Here is an 18662-nt window from a genome sequence, read left to right as displayed (position 1 = left end):
TATCTATCTATCTATCTCATATCTATCTATCTCATATCTATCTATCTATCTATCTATCTAATATCCATCTATCTCTCTATCTCATATCTCTCCATCTCATATCTATCTATCTATCTATCTCATATCTATCTATCTATCTATCTATCTATCTCATATCTATCTCATATCTATCTCATATCTATCTCATATCTATCTATCTATCTATCTCATATCTATCTATCTCATATCTATCTATCTCATATCTATCTATCTATCTATCTATCTCATATCTATCTATATTACCGAGCATGCGCAGACTGCTTATCACGTGACACACACCACACCCTCCTACCTCAGACTGCACCGCGCGGCTGTGTCACATGACCGTGACGTTCCGGGAGGATCTTCACTGACAGGTCACATGACTCTGGGACACACCGGAAGTGGGGCGTATAGCGGGCGGCTGCTCGTTAGGTCCGGTACCGATCATGGCCTCCATCCTAGAGGAATACGAGAACTCCTTGTCCCGTGAGAGTTTCCCGAGCCAGAGCCGGGGCCCCGGGATCCCTCTGTCCGGTGGGTGTCTCCATGCGGTTATCCACAGCTACCAAAGCCTCATGGGCAGTGCGGTATACAGTCAGTTGGTGACGTCACGGGCCGCAGGATACAGGAGGTGGGGGGAGTGTCATCACATATAGCAGTGTTTCCCAACCAGGACGGCTCCAGGTGTTGCAAAACTACAACTCCCAGCATGTCCCTGAGCAATGATACCTCATCTTTGTCTCTCCAGCTGCTGTAACACTACAACTCCCAGCATGCCCTGTACCAGTAATCCCCAGACCAGGACTCTTCAGCTGCTGCAAAACTACAATGCCCAGCATGCCCTGATCAGTGAGACTGCACCTGTATCTCTCGCTGTACAACTACAACTCTCAGCATGCCCTGCATGTCTCTCTAACTGTGGCTCAACTACAACCCCCAGCATGCCTCGATCGCTCTTCACTGTCAGTGCATGTTGGGTACAGGGTATATAGGGAGTTGTTACTATGCGGCAGCTGGAGAGACAGGTTTGTGGCATTACTGATCAGGGCATGCTGGGAGTTGTAGTTGTTCAGCAGTTGGGGAAACACATGTGAGGTATCAGGGCATGCTGGAAGTTGTAGTTTTGCAGCAGCTTTAGAGACACAGTTTGGGGATCACTAGTACAGGGCATGCTGGGAGTTGTAGTTTTGCAGCAGCTTTAGAGACAGTTTGGGGATCACTAGTACAGGGCATGCTGGGAGTTGTAGTTGTGCAGCAGCTGGGGAAATACAGATGAGAGATCACTGATCAGGGCCATAATAAACCACTATGAAGATGACGCCTTTTGGCCGCAGTCGGACCCCCCCCTCCAACTCCAGTCCTCTAGACCCCAACAGGTCAGGTTATTAGTATTCCCTTAGTAACATTTCCCAACCAGGGTGCCTCCAGCCGGTGCAAAACTACAAATCCCAGCATGCACGGACTGCCTTAGGCATAGTGGGAGTTGTAGTTTTGAAACAGCTGGAGGCACCTTGGTTGGGAAACACAGCCCCAACATTTCACAGGTGATAAATCTATATGGTTTGTGTATCAGGTGTTTTCTGTACTGGGTCCCCGATCCTGGGGGGGGGGCAATACTGGCCTTAAAGATGTGGTGAATCTCCATTAAAGGGGCCATCCCAAGATCATCACCGGGCCATGATAGGGTAGAAGCATCTGATCGGTGGGGTCCCGTCTACTAGGACCCAACCAGTCAAAAGAAAAGGGGGTCGGCTTGTTCCTGAATTAAAAGTAAACTGAGTGAATGGAGCGGTGGTGGAGCGAGCATGCTGGCGCGCCATTCATTTGGGTCAGATGAAGCCTGGAACTTCTAACAACCATTATGGCTGCTGTTCTCTCTTTTCTTTTTCAGGGTATGTGAACGCTCGTCTGGAGAAGGAGACCCCCATCTTCAATAAGCAGAGGATCGACTTCACCCCCCCGGAGAACATCAACAGCCTGGTGGTGTGCAGCAGTCAGCTGTGCATGAGCCTGGGGAAGGAGACCATACTGAGGTACCGGCGCCCCCTACCGGCCACACTGGAATCCAACGTTTACCAACCTGTGTTCCTCCAGCTGTTGCAGAACTACAACTCTTAGCATGCCCGGACAGCCGAAGGCTGTCCGGGCATGCTGGGAGTTGTAGTTTTGCAACAGCTGGAGGCACTCCTGTTGGGAAACACTGACTTTAATCTGTATTAAAGAGAACATATATAACGTGTTACATATATATATTTCCTCACCATGACCAGGAGACGTTCCTGCTGGCAGCGATGGAGAGGATATGAAGTTTGAAAGGTGTCCCCGCCAATCCATAAGTGGTTCCCTGGGCGTGGTCCATCCTCTTCTAGTCCCATTAAAGGGATACTCCGGTGGAAAACTTTTCTTTTCAACTGGTGCCAGAAAGTTACAGATTTGTAAATTACTTCTATTAAAAAATCTTAATCCTTCCAGTACTTATCAGCTGCTGAATACTACAGAGGAAATTCTTTTCTTTTTGAAACACAGAGCTCTCTGCTGACATCATGACCACAGTGCTCTCTGCTGACATCTCTGTCCATTTTAGGAACTGTCCAGAGCAGCATATGTTTGCTATGGGGATTTTCTCCTACTCTGGACAGTTCTTAAAATTTACAGAGGTGTCAGCAGAGAGCACTGTGCTCGTGATGTCAGCAGGGAGCACTGTGGTCATGATGTCAGCAGAGAGCTCTGTGTTCCAAAAAGAAAAGAATTTCCTCTGTAGTATTCAGCAGCTGATAAGTACTGGAAGGATTAAGATTTTTTTTTAAATAGAAGTAATTTACAAATCTGTTTAACTTTCTGGCACCAGGTGATTTAAAAAAAATAAAAAAAAATAAAAATTTCCTCCGGAGTAGCCCTTTAAATGTTGGCCTGCTTAACCAATCCCCGGGTGTTGGACCCCTTGCGATCATGCACTTAAAGTGGTACTCCGCTGCTCAGCGTTTGGAACAAACTGTTCTGAACGCTGGAGCCCGTGACATCATAGCCCCGCCCCCTCATGATGTCATGCCCCCCTCAATGCAAGTCTATGGGAGGGGGCGTGACAGCCGTCACGCCCTCTCCCATAGACTTGCATTGAGGGGGCGGGGAGTGACATCATGAGGGGCGTGGCTATGACGTCACAAGCTCTCTGCGCCGGCTCCAGCGTTCGGAAGCAGCGGAGTACCCCTTTAACCCTTATGCTGTGGGTTGGGATAAGTTTGTTTCCTGGAGTACCCCTTTAATAATATTCTGTGCTTTTGTGTTTAAAGCTCCAGTGCAGAGCTATGTGTCTCCATGGTTACAGGCTGTATAGTGTGATCTATCCACTACTTCATGGTAATAGGTTTAGTCTGTGACCATTTAGGACATTATATGGCCGTACATATGTGGACATCTGACCTCACCCCCTATAACTCCATATTAAAGGGTTTATCCAGGAAAAAACTTTTTTTTTTTATATATCAACTGGCTCCGGAAAGTTAAACAGATTTGTAAATTACTCCTATTAAAAAAAATCTTCATCCTTTCAGTACTTATGAGCTGCTGAAGTTGAGTTGTTCTTTTCTGTCTAAGTGCTCTCTGATGACACGAGTCTCAGGAACCGCCCAGTTTAGAAGCAAATCCCCATAGCAAACCTCTTCTACTCTGTGCAGTTCCGGAGACAAGCAGAGGGGTCAGCAGAGAGCACTGTTGCCAGACAGAAAAGAACAACTCAACTTCAGCAGCTGATAACTATTGGAAGGATTAAGATTTTTTAAATAGAAGTAATTTACAAATCTGTTTAACTTTCTGGAGCCAGTTGATATATAAAGAAAAAAGTTTTTTCCTGGAGGACCCCTTTAATGCCTATGGAACTACAAATAGTCTGTAAGAAAATAAGTATTTTATTGATACAATTATTTGTATTTGTCCTTTCTGTCCCTGAAGGATCGATCTGGTGAAAGCCGACCAACCGAACCAAGTAGAACTGGGCCGGAAAGACGACTTTAAAGTGCACAAGTTGTTCCTGGACCCCACAGGTAACGGCTCCGACGTGTTTCGTGTCTGGTTCATTATGACTCATGGGGTAATGTTATCCTGCAGCGTTGATCCAAACTTTGCGACAATAGTGACCCTCTTCTCTGCTCCATCAGAAATGAACCTATCCCTGTCCTGCAAGCCCCCATGGTTCGGCTTAAAGGGGTACTCCCATGGAAAAAAAATTTTTTTAAATCAACTGGTGCCAAAAAGTTAAACAGATTTGTAAATCACTTCTATTAAAAAATCTTAATCCTTCCAGTACTTTTTAGGGGCTGTATACTAAAGAGAAATCCAAAAAAAAAAAATGCATTTCCTCTGATGTCATGACCACAGTGCTCTCTGCTGACCTCTGCTGTCCATTTCAGGAACTGTCCAGAGCAGGAGAAAATCCCCATAGCAAACATATGCTGCTCTGGACAGTTCCTTAAATGGACAGCAGAGGTCAGCAGAGAGCACTGTGGTCATGACATCAGAGGAAATGCATTTTTTTTTTGGGATTTCTCTTTAGTATACAGCCCCTAAAAAGTGCTGGAAGGATTAAGATTTTTTTTAATAGAAGTAATTTACAAATCTGTTTCTGGCACCAGTTGATTTAAAAAATAAAAAAAAAAATTAAAAAAAAGTTTTCCACCGGAGTACCCCTTTAAAGTGTACCTGTCATATCACAGAAATAAAATAATGCTTCTAATATCAGTGTTTTCCAAACAGGGTGCCTCCAGCTGTTGCAAAACTACAACTCTCAGCATGTCCGGACAGCCATTGGCTGTCCGGACATGCTGAGAGTTGTAGTTTTGCAACAGCTGGAGGCACCCTGTTTGGGAAACACAGTTCTATATGTTTCTTACTAGGTCATGCAGATGCTTTAAAAGTCTTTTTTTATGTGTCTAGCTTCTGTATTTGGATCACAAATCCCTTACTTTCTGCTGCTCACTCATTCTGACATCCACTGCTCAGGAAGGGATGTGTCCAAGGCAAGCACTGAGCCCGCCCTCACTCACCATGCATTCACTTCCTCCCTGAGCCTGCTGTGCTGGGTCTCTTCCTCCAATCACTGCAGGCTGCTCTGTAACCCCTTCCTCTCTGTTTTCATGCTGCAGTCTGATAGGACAGGAGTGAGCACAGAGGAGTACTAATCCGGCCCTCACTCACCATGCATTCAGTTCCTCTCTGAGTCTTCTGTGCTGTGCTGGGTCTCTTCATCCAGTCACTGCAGGCTGCTCTGTAACCCCTTCCTCTCTGTTTTCATGCTGCAGTCTGATAGGACAGGAGTGAGCACAGAGGAGCTAGTCCTGCCCTCACTCGCCAAGCATTCAGTTCCTCCCTGAGTCTTCTGTGCTGGATCTCTTCATCCAATCACTGCAGGCTGCTCTGTAACCCTCTCATCTCTGCTGCAGTCTGATAGGACTGGAGTGAGCACAGAGGAGTGCTAGTCCTGTCCTCGCTTCAGCTGGGACAAAGATGATGCTGCAGCCGGACAGGATTATGTTCAGGATGGTATGGGGACCCCTAGTGGTGTTTTTTTATAAGCCAAGATTTCTATAAAAAGGAAATCAAATGTTCTTATGAAATATATTAGAAAAGTTAATGTTTTGCCAAGATGTACAACATATAAAAAGCTTTTGATTTTGACCCATTTAAGCGAACGCTTTTGCCCGCTTGTTTTCCTGATACTGGGGGTCTCGACACTGAAGAAATTGAAATATAATAATATAATAAAAAGGTGTCTCTGGCAATGAACAGGTATGAACTGTCCATGTGGGTGAAGTCTTCTCAGAATCTTCCGTGTCCTTCTTATGTCTTTTTTAGGCTCCCACCTTGTGATTGCTCTGAACACCAGCGAATGCCTGTACCTGAACCGGAACGCCCAGAAGGTTCGCCCTCTTTCCCGATGGAAAGGTCACATGATCGAAAGCATCGGCTGGAACAAGTTTCAGAAGAACGATTCCACCACCGGACCTATTCTAGTCGGCACCGCCCAGGGCCAAATCTACGAGGCTGAAATCTCGACCGCTGAAGGCGGCATTTTCGGCACAAATCCCGATCAGTACTTCCGCTACCTTCACACCTTGGAAGAAGAGACCGGACCAGCCCCGGTCTGCTGTCTAGAAATCAACTGCGGCTACGAGAACCGATACTGCGTCATTGCAACTACGCGAAAGAGACTCTTCCAGTTTGCTGCCAAGTTAACCGAAGGTGCAGAACAACAAGGATTTGCCCCACTATTTAACCAGACTATGGACGATCTCCCGAGCATCCAAGAATTCCCCGGTAACCTGGGTTATAGTGAAATTGCATTTTACACCCAGAAGCTCCGCACCTACCCCATGTCCTTTGCTTGGATGATGGGAAACGGAGTGCTTTATGGCAATTTGGACTTTACCCGTCCCGACTCAGTGTTGACCGACGTCCAAGTGTGGGAGTTCCCGTCCAGTGCCGACAAGCCCATATCCATCGTCATCACACAGTTCCATTTCCTGCTCTTGCTGCCGGACCGGATAAAGGCCATTTGCACGCTGAACGGCCAGGTCGTGTTTGAAGACATCTTCACCGAAAAGTTCGGCCCCTTGAAAAGGATGGCGAAGGATCCGGTTACTGGTCAGATTTGGATACACACAGAGAGGGCCGTCTTCAGGTACCACGTGGAACGCGAACCCAGAGACGTCTGGAAGATGTACATGAACATGGGCAAATTCGACTTGGCCAAAGAGTTCTGTAAGGATCGTCCGGAGTGCATGGATATGGTGCTGGCTAAGGAAGCCGAACATTGGTTCCAGGTGAAGAAGTATAAAGAAAGCGCCAAGTGCTACGCCCTCACCCAGAACTACTTTGAAGAAGTCGCCCTTAAGTTCATCGAAGCCAAACAGGAAGAAGCACTTATGGAGTTTCTCCTAAAAAAGTTATCCAATCTGAAAAACTCAGAGAAAATCCAAGTCACCTTACTGACCACCTGGTTGACGGAGCTTTATCTCAACCGCCTGGGGGTTCTGGAGAGCGATTCCTCCAAGAGAAGCTTGTACCTCAAGACGCGGGAGGACTTTAGAGCTTTTCTCAGCAGCAAAATCAATAAGGAATGCCTGAGCAATAACCGGGCCTCCATCTACGACCTCCTGGCCAGTCATGGAGACACCGAGCACATGGTTTACTTCGCGGTACTCATGGAAGACTACGAGCGTGTGGTGTCTCATCACTGCCAGAACGATGACTACGATGAGGCCCTCAACGTTCTGTCTAAGCACAAAGACAAAAACCTCTTCTACAAGTTCTCTCCCGTCCTGATGCAGCATATCCCGAAAAAAGTGGTGGACGCTTGGGTCAAAATGGGCAAAAAACTGGACCCCAAGAGCCTCATCCCGGCCCTGGTGAACTACAATCAGAGCGCCTGCACCCAGATCAATGAGGCCATCCGCTACATGGAGTTCTGTGTCTACGAGCTTAGGGAGACCGAGCAGGCTATCCACAACTACCTGCTGTCCCTGTACGCTCAGTTCCTACCCGATTCTCTCCTTTTATACCTGGAAAAAGCTGGCACTAACCCCAACAGAATTTATTACGATTTAAAATACGCCCTGCGCCTGTGTGCGGAACACGAGCATCATCGCGCCTGCGTCCACGTCTACAAAGTGATGGAGCTGTATGAGGAAGCGGTGGACCTGGCGTTAAAGGTATAGTTTATTAAAAGGCCGATTTCTTAATGCTATCTAAGCCCTAGAGCAGTGATTCTCAACCAGGGTGCCTCCAGCCATTACAAAACTACAACTCTCAACATGTAGTAAACCCTCAGAACCTGCATCAGCATAAAATACATTATAGAGCAGTAAGGAGTAGTGTAAGCTGTGAATCTAGCTCTGCGGGTGAGCAATAAAACATACTAGAGCAGTGTTTCCAAACCATGTGTCCAGGTATGCTGGGGGGAGTTCTTTTGCAACAGCTGGAGGCACCCTGGTTGGGAAACACTGACCTATGGGCAGTTCAAGGATGTGTCAAATGTATCGCAGTGGCTCGGGCTGTGTGATAATTTTGGCGCAGTCCAAATTAAATTTTTTTTAATACCAAATAGAGGAGGTCTACTTTGCGCGAAAAATTCTATGCCTAAATTTTGGAACCTCCCCTAAAATAAAACTGCTCCTTTTGTTGCATGAGCCATGCAGAGTGTTTAGAGAAACAACTTGGGAATTATTATTAATAATTTTTTTTTTTTTTTTTTTTTTTTGCTGTGAATTCCCAAAATTGCTGTAAAAATTTCACATTTCAACTATTTATCCAATTGGGATAATTGCCTTAATTTTTGCCACAATGCTGGGAAAATCAATGCAAAAAACAGAAAAGGCAAAAATGCTATGTGTGAGCACAGCTTCGAAACGTTTATGACTACTATATATACTGATCCCATAGAGATAGCAGCAGTATACAGATAGAGCTGGAGGGGAGGTGTATAACTACTATATATCCTGATCCCATAGAGATAGCAGAAGCAATATACAGATAGAGCTGGAGGGGAGGTGTATAACTACTATATATCCTGATCCCATAGATAGCAGCAGTATAGAGATAGAGCTGGAGAGGAGGTATATAATTACTATATATCCTGATCCCATAGAGATAGCAGCAGTATACAGATAGAGCTGGAGGGGAGGTGTATAACTACTATATATCCTGATCCCATAGAGATGGCAGCAGTATACAGATAGAGAAGAGGGATCTCATAGGAGATGATGTCAGCCTGTAGTTCGCTGGAATCAGCTGACCCAGGACAGGCCACTTCTTCTGACACCTCAAACACTGATTTTTTTTTTTTTTTTTTTTTTGCGGGTGACTACATGACTCAATTACAGTAATGAAACCCAAGCATGCTGCTGTGCTGGAATAAAACAGACGGTGCTGTAGGGTTAGTGATGTGGAGTGTGCAGGATATGGGCAATAAAAAAGGATTTGTGAAAGAATTGGAAACAACGCCTTGTCGTATGACTAAGCGAATATACGAGCGAAAAACGGTCTTGGAGGCGCTGCTCAAAACTAGACTCAGGCCAGCGTACAATTTATTGTTTACAGTAAGGACGTGACGCGTTTCGGCACAGACTAGTGCCTTCCTCAGGTCCGCCAAGATTTCCCCAGACAGTTCTCAGGCTGTGTTGGGGTACTGGTCCAGAGATCCTGTGAGGTCGGCTGCGTTCACACCACGTTTTTACAATTCAGTTCCCGTATCAGGTTTTAGATGAAACACGGATTCCTCAAAACCGGACCAAACTGTATCAAAACGTGTGAACAAATTTTAATCCATATACGGTTTAAAAAATGATGTCCGGTTGCATCTGTTTTTTAAGAAAAAAAATGTGTACGTTTTTAACTTTTCACTCCATTATCAATAAAGTTTCACTTGTTTGATTGAAATTCCAAGAAAAAAAAACTGTGCAAAAACCGTATGGTGAAAACCGAATGGAACCGTACGCACATACAGTTCTGTATAGTTCCCATTGACTCCCATGTAAGGCTGGGTTCACACCACGTTTTTCAAATACGGTTACCGTATATGTTATACCGCTAAAAAAAGTATGACAAAAAACTTATGCAACTGTATGACTCCAAATTAAAACGTATACAGTTTTTTGCCCGTACGGTTCTATCAGTTTGCATCAGTTTTTGCCAACGGTTTTGCTATTTTGTTGGAATGAGTTTTCCAGCAATTTAATAAAGTTACTATTGTTCTATTGAAATTCCAATCTGCGCATGTGTCAACTCCAAAAACAGATTAGAAAAACCGTGTGCAACCGTATTCTGAAATTCTGTGTACGGTTCTCATAGACAACAATGTTAAAAGAACCGCATACGGTTTTCCAACCGGAGGCAAAAACGTGGTCGACAGCGTTTTTTGGCCTACGGTTGAAAAATCGGCAAAACCGTATCCGAGGCAAAACGGATGCAACCGTACACAACATTTGGATTACGGTTTACAATGCATTCTCTATGCATACGGTTTCGGATACGGTCGGATACGTTTTTTTGCGGAAAACCATATACGGTTACCATATTTGAAAAACGTGGTGTGAACCCAGCCTAAGGCTGCATTCACACCACGTTTTTGCGATACAGTTCCCGTATACGTTATCAATGTGAAAACCGTACGGAACCGTATAGAAAACCGTACGCCAAATGATGCATCAGGTTGTGTCCGTTTTGCGTCTGGTACGGTTTTGTCCATTTTTTTTTTTTTCTGTACCCAAAACCGCAGCCTACCACAGTTTTGGGTCCGGGTGAAAAACCGTATTAAACCGTATACGTTTCTTTTTAACATGGAAACCGTACAGAACTGTGTGTGCGTACGGTTCCATCCGGTTTTCCCCCATACGGTTTTTGACTTTGCACAGGTTTTTTTTTTCTTGGAATTTCAATCAAACAAGTGAAACTTTATTTAGAAAGGAGTGAAAAGTTAAAAACTTATAAGTTTTTTTTCTTAAAACGGATGCAACTGGACATCATTTTTCAAACCGTATACAGGTTTAAATTTGTACACATGTTTTGATACAGTTTAATCAGGTTTTGAGGAATCAGTTTTTCTTCAAAAACCTGATACTGGAAATGTATTGTAAAAACGTGGTGTGAATGCAGCCTAAAAAAAAAAGGATATGGTTTCAATACGGTTTTTCACCCAGACCAAAACCATGGTAGGCTACGGTTTTGGGTACGGGAAAAAAAAATGGTCAAAACCGTACAAGACTGACACAACCAGATGCATCGTTTGTCATACGGTTTTCAATGGAGAGTCACCATACGGTTTTCAATACGGTTCCGTACGGTTTTCACATTGAGAACGTATACGGGAACTGTATTGCAAAAACGTGGTGTGAATGCAGCCTTAGCTGTTCTGACAGACCACTGCAGCACAGCTAACTCACAGGATATTGGTGGTCCTGAGGAAGGCACTAGTCGTGCCGAAACGCGTCTCGTTCTTACTGTAAACAATAAATTGTACGTTATCCTGTGCTGGTCTGACTCCTTCATTTGCGTCCATGTTTTGTTTGTTCGCTTCCCCAAATAGGTTTCTTTCCCGGTCAGAGTGCGGCAGCCAAAATCTACTCCATTCCCCTTACCACTGCAGTTACACTGCTCTAGGCCTCTCGCTTGTTTGTCACTCTCACCTCCTCACACCAGATGGCGCTGTTGCACTGATAGATCTCTCCTACTCAGATCTGTGTGCCATCTACTAGATCTAATTTCTAAATTTTTAACCCCTTTAATCTTCCTTTTTTTTATGAATGTGGCCGGATCAGGCTTTTTTTATAAAGATTTTTATTTTTATTTATTTTTTTACGCAGTTTTCGGATACAAATAAATTACTGTGTAGTTTATATAATTTTTTTTGTTTATAATTTATTGTATTTTTAAGTTTATAATTTTATTGTAGATTATATTATTTTCACGACTGTAGTAGTGCTCATATGCACTTTATAGGCGTCAGACGACCATCTAATGCAGTGTTTTCCAATCAGGGTGCCTCCAGCTGTTGCAAAACTACAACTCCTAGCATGCCCGGACAGCCAAAGGCTGTCCGGGCATGCTGGGAGTTGTAGTTTTGCAATAGCTGCAGGCACTCTGGTTAGGAAACACTGCTCTAGTAAGATTTATATCTCACCCACAAAGCTAGATTCACAGCTTACCCGGTGCATTACTGCTCTATAATGTCTTCCATGCTGTTGCAGCTTTTGAGGGTTTACTCCGTGCTGGAAGTTAAAGTTTTGCAACAGCTGCAGGTATCCTAGTTTGGAAACACTGCTGTAGTAAGTTTTATATCTCACCCTCCAGAGCTAGATTCACAGCTTATGCTGCAAAGTACTGCTCTATCATATCTTCCATGCTGCTGCAGCTTCTGAGGGTGTATTACATGCTGGGAGTTATAGTTTTGCTGAAGCTGGAGGCACCTTGGTTTGGAAACACTACTCTAGTAAGTTTTATATCTCACTACCAGAGCTGGATTCACAGCTTAGACTGCTCAGTACTGCTGGATAATGTCTTCCATGCTGCTGCAGCTTCTTAGGGTTGACTACATGCTGGGTGTTGTAGTTTTACAACAGCGAAGGCATCTTCGTTAGAAACACCGCTCTAGTAATTTTTCTATTTCACCCCCCTCAGAGCTGGATTCACAGCTTACACTGCCCAGTACTGCTCGATATTGTCTTCCATGCTGCTGCAGGTTTTAGGGGTTTTCTACATGCTGGGAGTTGTGGTTTGGCAACAGCTGTAGGCACCCTAGTTGGGAAACACTGATTTTATGTGTATGGGGGCCCCTCAGCTGTCCTCCAGTGACATGTTTTGAGTACAGGAGGGGGAAATGTTCACTTGCCTTGATCTTGTTTGTTTTTTTGGGGAGATAAACCGCTGCCAGTGTGATCTCTCCTCTCTCTTCTCATTCATAAAACATGTATTTATAAAAAATAATATTTTATTATTGTTGTTAGTTTATTATTTTTATTATCATAATTAGAGATGAGCGAACTTACACCTGAAGGCTGAACTCATTTATGCAGGAAAAGTCATGAACAGCCGAGAAGTTCGTGACGAATCGAATTTACTGTAAGTTCGCTCATCTCTAATAATAATAATAATGATAGTAAAAATAATAAAATACTAATAATTTTTAATAATAATAAAATTTATATAATTAAAAATAATTACGGTTATTCTATTAATTTTATTAATAGTATTTCATTTTTTATCATTATTATTTTTATAATTTTTATTTTAATATTAATTTAATTTAATATTATTATAAATTTTATTTTATTTAGTTTTTAATTTTTTTTAATTTTATTTTTATTATGATTTATTATTTTTATTATCATTATTATTCATTTATTTTATTATTTTTATTATTTTATTATTAGATTTATAAATTTTTTTGTCTTCATGTTGACAGGTTGACGTGGATCTGGCGAAGTCTTGCGCCGATTTACCGGCCGAGGATGAAGAGCTGCAGAAGAAGCTGTGGTTAAAAATCGCCCGTCACGTGGTCCAAGAAGAGAAGGACGTGAAGAAGGCCATGGTCTGCCTGTCCAGCTGTAATCTCCTTAAGATCGAGGATATCCTCCCCTTCTTCCCGGACTTCGTGACCATTGACCACTTTAAGGAAGCCATCTGCAGCTCCTTGCAAGCTTACAACCAGCACATCGAGGAGCTCAAGCAGGAGATGGAGGACGCCACGTTGAGCGCGAAGCGGATCCGGGAAGACATGCAGGAAATGAGGAACAAGTATGGCTCGGTGGATCCTCAAGACAAGTGCTCGGCCTGCGACTTCCCCCTCCTCAACCGGCCCTTCTACCTCTTCCTCTGTAACCACATGTTCCATTACGATTGCCTCATGCAGACCACCGTCCCCAACCTCCCGCCGTATCGGCAGCTGAAGCTGGAGGACCTGCAGAAGAAGCTGATGACGGCCGCCCAGCCCTCCAAGAGCCGCTCGCACGCCAAGGAGGAGGACAGTATAAGTCTGGGGAAGGGGCAGAAGAGCCGGGAGCAGATTAAGGCGGACATTGACGACATTGTCGCGGCCGAGTGTCCTTTCTGTGGTGAACTGATGATCCGATCGATCGACAAACCCTTCATAGACCCTCAGAGGTATAAAGACGAGATGCTCAGCTGGCTTTAAAGGGGTACTCCGCCCCTCCAGGGATAGTGGAGAAAATGTCTTATCGCGGAGGTCCCGTCGCTGGGGACCCCCACGATCTCTGTTCCTTTAGAACGCTGGGTGCGGGCAGTGGGGGTCGTGACGTTACGCCATGCCCCTCGTGACGCCATGCCCCCTCAATGCAAGTCTATGGGAGGGGGTGTGGCATCCGCCACGCCCCCTCCCATAGACTTGCATTGAGGGGGCGTGGTCGTGACGTCACGAGGGGGCCGTGACATCACGACCCCCGCCGCCCACTCCAAGCGTTCAGAACAAAATCAACTGGCTCCATAAAGTTAAACTGATTTGTAAATTACTTCTATTAAAAAAATCTTAATCCTTTCAGTACTTATGAGCTGCTGAAGTTGAGTTGTTCTTTTCTGTCTAAGTGCTCTCTGATGACACCTGTCTCGGGAACTGTCCAGAGTAGAAGCAAATCCCCATAGCAAACCTCTTCTCCTCTGTGCAGTTCCCGAGACAGACAGAGATGTCAGCAGAGAGCACTGTTGGCAGACGGAAAAGAACAACTCAACTTTAGCAGCTGATAATTATTGGAAGGATGTTTTTTCCCCCGGAATACCGCTTTAAGATCTACTCGGCGCAACCGGGAAGGTCTGAAGGGCGACACTTTGGGATTTTAATATTTCTATGAAATCGCAACGTTATCCAACAAGTCGTACGTGAGAAACACTTTTGTATCGTTTACTTCTGTTTGCGATTCGCATAGAGACCTCCTAAGGCTCTGTTCACATTAGAGACAGTTTAGAGTCCACCTGATCTACACGGGGGTCTCTAAAACCCCAAAATGCTGTGTTCTTACATGAGTTGGGCGATGGCCATATCACATTTGATATGCGCACTGGGGAAAAAAATTAGCCAACGGTAGACATAGGGCACAGTTCACCCAATTGTAGCCTAAAAATAGAGGTCAAAAGGCCATTTTTAGGGGCCTCCAATGGATGAACTGTGCCCCTAGGACTACGTTTGGATTAGTTTTTGTTGATCGCCATATTACATTTGTAATAAGTTTGTAATAAGTTTTTAATAGAGGCAATGGGAAAAAAAAGCTGAGCCAAATGTAGCCATAGGGCATAGTTGACCCAGTGGAGTCCCAAAAAGTGTCCTTGTGGCCTCCGTTTGGTGAACTGTGCCCTGTGGCTACGTTTTGGCTCAGTTGTTGTTGTTTTATTTTTTATTTTTTACCAGGGCTAATATCAAACAAAGGCTCCAAATGTGATATGGCCATCACCATAGGGCACAGTTCACCCAGTGGAGGCCAAAAGGACACTTTTTTTTTTTTTTGGCCTCCATTGGGTGTTTGGCTCAGGTTTTCCCCTAGTGCTTATATTAAAGGGGCACTCCGGTGCTCCTGCGTTCTGAACATTTTGTTCAGAATGCTGCACACTGCCCTCGTCACGTCATGCCCCCTCCATTCATGTCTATGGGAGGGGGCGTGTCTGCCGACACGCCCCCTCCCATAGACATGAATGGAGGGGGTGTGGCGTGACGTCACAAAGGGGTGTGTGGCCATGATGTCACGACCACTGCCACAGGAACCTGGCGTTTTTGTTTAGAATGCCGGTTGCTGCAGGAGATTGTGGGGGCCCCAGCAGCGGGACACCCGCGATCAGACACCTTATCCTCTGTCCTTTCAATAGGGGATAAGATATCTAGCAGCGGAGTACCCCTTTCAAGGGGTACTCCGGTGGAAAACAACTTTTTTTTAAATCAACTGGTGCCCGAAAGTTAAACAGATTTGTAAATCACTTTTATTTAAAAATCTTAATCCGTCCAGTACTTATTAGCTGCTGAATACTACAGAGGAAATTCGTTTCTTTTTGGAACACAGAGCTCTCTGCTGACATCATGACCACAGTGCTCTCTGCTAACATATCTGTCCATTTTAGCAACTGTCCAGAGTAGCAGAAAATCCCCATAGCAAACATATGCAGCTCTGGACAGTTCCTAAAATGGACAGAGATGTCAGCAGAGAGCACTGTGCTCGTGATGTCAGCAGAGAGCTCTGTGTTCCAAAAAGAAAGCCATTTCCTCTGTAGTATTCAGCAGCTAATAAGTACTGGAAGGATTGATTTTTTTTTTAATAGAAGTAATTTACTAATCTGTTTAACTTTCTGGCACCAGTTGATTGAAAAAAATAAAATAAAATTCCACCGGAGTACCCCTTTAATTCTTCCACTACTTATCAGCTGCTATATGCTCCACAGGAAGTTGTGTATTTTTTTTTCTTGTCTGACCACAGTCATCTCTGCTGTCAGGAACCGTCCAGAGTACAAGCAAATCCCCATGTCAAATCTCTCCTGCTCTGGACAGTTCCTGACATGGACAGAGGTGTCAGCAGAGAGCACTGTGGTCAGACTGGAAAAAACTACCCAACTTCTTGTGGAGTTTACAGCAGCTGATAAGTACTGGAAGGATTAAGATTTTTAAATAGAAGTAATTTACAAATCTATTTAACTTTGTGGCACCAGTTGACTGGAGTAACCCTTTAAACTTAGGATCCAAATGTGATATGGCCATAGCCCAAGTTTGATATAGGTACTGGGGAAAAAAAAAATAAGCCAAACATAGTCAAAGGGAGGGGGGGGGCACCGTTCATCCAACGGAGGCCAAAAAAGTGTCCCATTGACCTCTATTGGGTGAACTGTGCCCTATGGCTACATTGGCTCAGCTTTCTCCTAGTGCCTATATCAAACTTGGGCGATGCCCAAATCACATTTAGAGCCTATGCAAAAAAAAGCGAAGCCAAACATAGCCATGGACCCAATGGAGGCCAAAAAGGACACTTTTTTTATTAATTTTTTTGGCCTCCCATTGGGTGAACTGTGCCTATGGCTATGTTTGGCTCCGCTTTATCAAACATTGGCTCCAAATGGGATTTGGCCGTAGCCCAAGTCTTATATAAGCACTGGGAATCGAAGCGGAGACCAATGTAGCCATAGGACACCGTTCGCCCAATAGAGGCCAAAAAGTTTTTTTTTTGGCCTCCATTAAGTGAACTGTGGCCTATGGCTACATTTGACTAAGCTTTTTGCCAGTGTCTATAACAACTATATCCAAATGTAATATGGCCGTATCCCAGTTCATGTAAAAAAATACAGTATTTTCGGGTATGGAGACCCTCTTCTCTTCTTTAAAGGGTTACTCCGCTCCCAGGCATCTTATACCCTATCGAAAGGACCTGCTGGGAACCCCTGCGATCTCCCTGCTGCACCCGGCGTTCGTTTAGAGCGTCGGGTGCAGCGCTGGAGGCTCGTGACATCATAGCCGCGCCCCCGCTCATGACGCTACGGCCAAGCCCCCTCAATGCAAGTCTATGGGAGGGGGCGTGACGCCCCCTCCCATAGACTTGCATTGAGGGGGGCGTGGTCATGACGTCATGAGCTGGGTGGGACCGTGACATCACGAGTCTCCGCCCGGCATCGCCAGTCATCCGGGACCCACCCGATCAGACATCTTTTCCCCTATCCTTTGGATAGGGGATAAGATGTCTAGGGGCAGAGTACCCCTTTAATTCTGAAATGGCCAAAACCAAAACAAAAGCCCATAGCGTGTCAAAAGTGACTAAAATATATTTAACCCTCGATTTTTACCTTCTTCTTCTGCTGACGCTTCGCAAGAATTACACTGCACAAGATCATGATCTGTAATAAATTATGTTGTAACCTCATTGGTTCCAGGTTTAGCCATATAAAAAAAACGGGAGAAAAGATATTGGAGATAAATGGGTGCAAACTTTTTGAGTTTCTGCCCAAATCAGTAGTACAAGCGAAATTATAATAAGCTGCGTCATGTATCTTATTAAAGAAAATGCCTTTATCTCCACTTATCAGGCTCCTAAACGCACCGTTCACTGAAAAAAATTCAAACTATATCTCAAGGTGGGATCAGGTTACAGCTGCCCAAACAAGTCTATGAAGAGAGGAGGGGTTAGAGGAGGAGGGAGCTACACAGTGACATACAGAGAAGCTGATTAAAGGGGATCTGTCCTTTAGAAGTCCAATCCAGTTCTGCTCTGTAATGTCTTCCATGCTGCTGCAGCTTCTGAGGGTTTTACTATAGAGATGCAGAGGAGCAGGATCCGCTCTTCTGTGTGTGCAGTGTATGGGAGTCATAGCAGTAGCTATATCACCAATCTCTTTCACTATTCTCTTAACTCTCTAGATGACAGATTCTCTTTAAAGCATTAGTACAGTGTTTCCCAACCACTGTGCCTCCAGCTGTTACAAAACTACAACCCCCAGTATGCCCGGACAGCCAAAGGCTATTCTAGTAAGTGTTATATCTCACTATTCTAGTAAGTGTTATATCTCACTCCCAGAGCTGGATTTACAACTTACACTTCTCAGTACTACTCTACAATGTCTTCCATGCTGCTGCAGTTTCTGAGCATTTACTATAGAGATGCAAAGGATCAGAATCCGTTCTGGGAGACATAGCAGTAGCTAAATCGACAATCTCTTTCACTATTCTCTTAACTCTCTAGATGACAGATTCTCTTTAAAGCAATAGTACAGGGTTTCCCAACCAGTATGCCTCCAGCTGTTACAAAACAACTACAACCCCCAGTATGCCCGGACAGCCTTTGGCTTTCCGGGCATGCTCGGGGTTGTAGTTTTGCAACAGCTGGAGGCTCATTAATTAGGAAACACTATTCTAGTAAGTGTTATATCTCACTCCCAGAGCTGGATTTACAACTTACACTTCTCAGTACTACTCTACAATGTCTTCCATGCTGCTGCAGTTTCTGAGGATTTACTATAGAGGTTCAAAGGAGCAGGATCCGTTCTGGGAGACATAGCAGTAGCTAAATCACCAATCTCTTTTAACTATTCTCTTAACTCTCTAGATGACAGATTCTCTTTAAAGCACTAGTGTAGTGTTTCCCAACCAGTGTGCCTCCAGCTGTTGCAAAACTACCACTTCT

At 44.5% G+C, this 18662-nt stretch overlaps 1 protein-coding gene across 4 annotated transcripts in view; it reads left to right on the top strand.

Annotated features, from left to right (window-relative positions):
* The first annotated feature begins 372 nt into the window (after positions 1–372).
* The window catches only part of VPS18 (VPS18 core subunit of CORVET and HOPS complexes), a 35878-nt gene continuing 17588 nt past the window's right edge, over positions 373–18662 (top strand). For 2 of the 4 annotated variants that reach the window (XM_056547288.1, XM_056547290.1), the window contains exons 1-5: positions 373–555; positions 1913–2054; positions 3970–4061; positions 5869–7724; positions 12971–13668. In XM_056547288.1, the coding sequence (XP_056403263.1) occupies positions 468–555; positions 1913–2054; positions 3970–4061; positions 5869–7724; positions 12971–13668 (2876 nt within the window). In that variant the 5' untranslated portion in view covers positions 373–467. Of the gene's footprint in view, positions 556–1912; positions 2055–3969; positions 4062–5868; positions 7725–12970; positions 13873–18662 lie in introns of those variants that run through there. The other 2 variants (XM_056547292.1, XM_056547291.1) reach the window with 2 other exon arrangements.

This window comes from Hyla sarda, chromosome 11 (assembly GCF_029499605.1).
Source record: "Hyla sarda isolate aHylSar1 chromosome 11, aHylSar1.hap1, whole genome shotgun sequence".
NCBI lineage: Eukaryota > Metazoa > Chordata > Amphibia > Anura > Hylidae > Hyla > Hyla sarda.
This window is presented reverse-complemented; position numbering and strand designations above follow the sequence as displayed.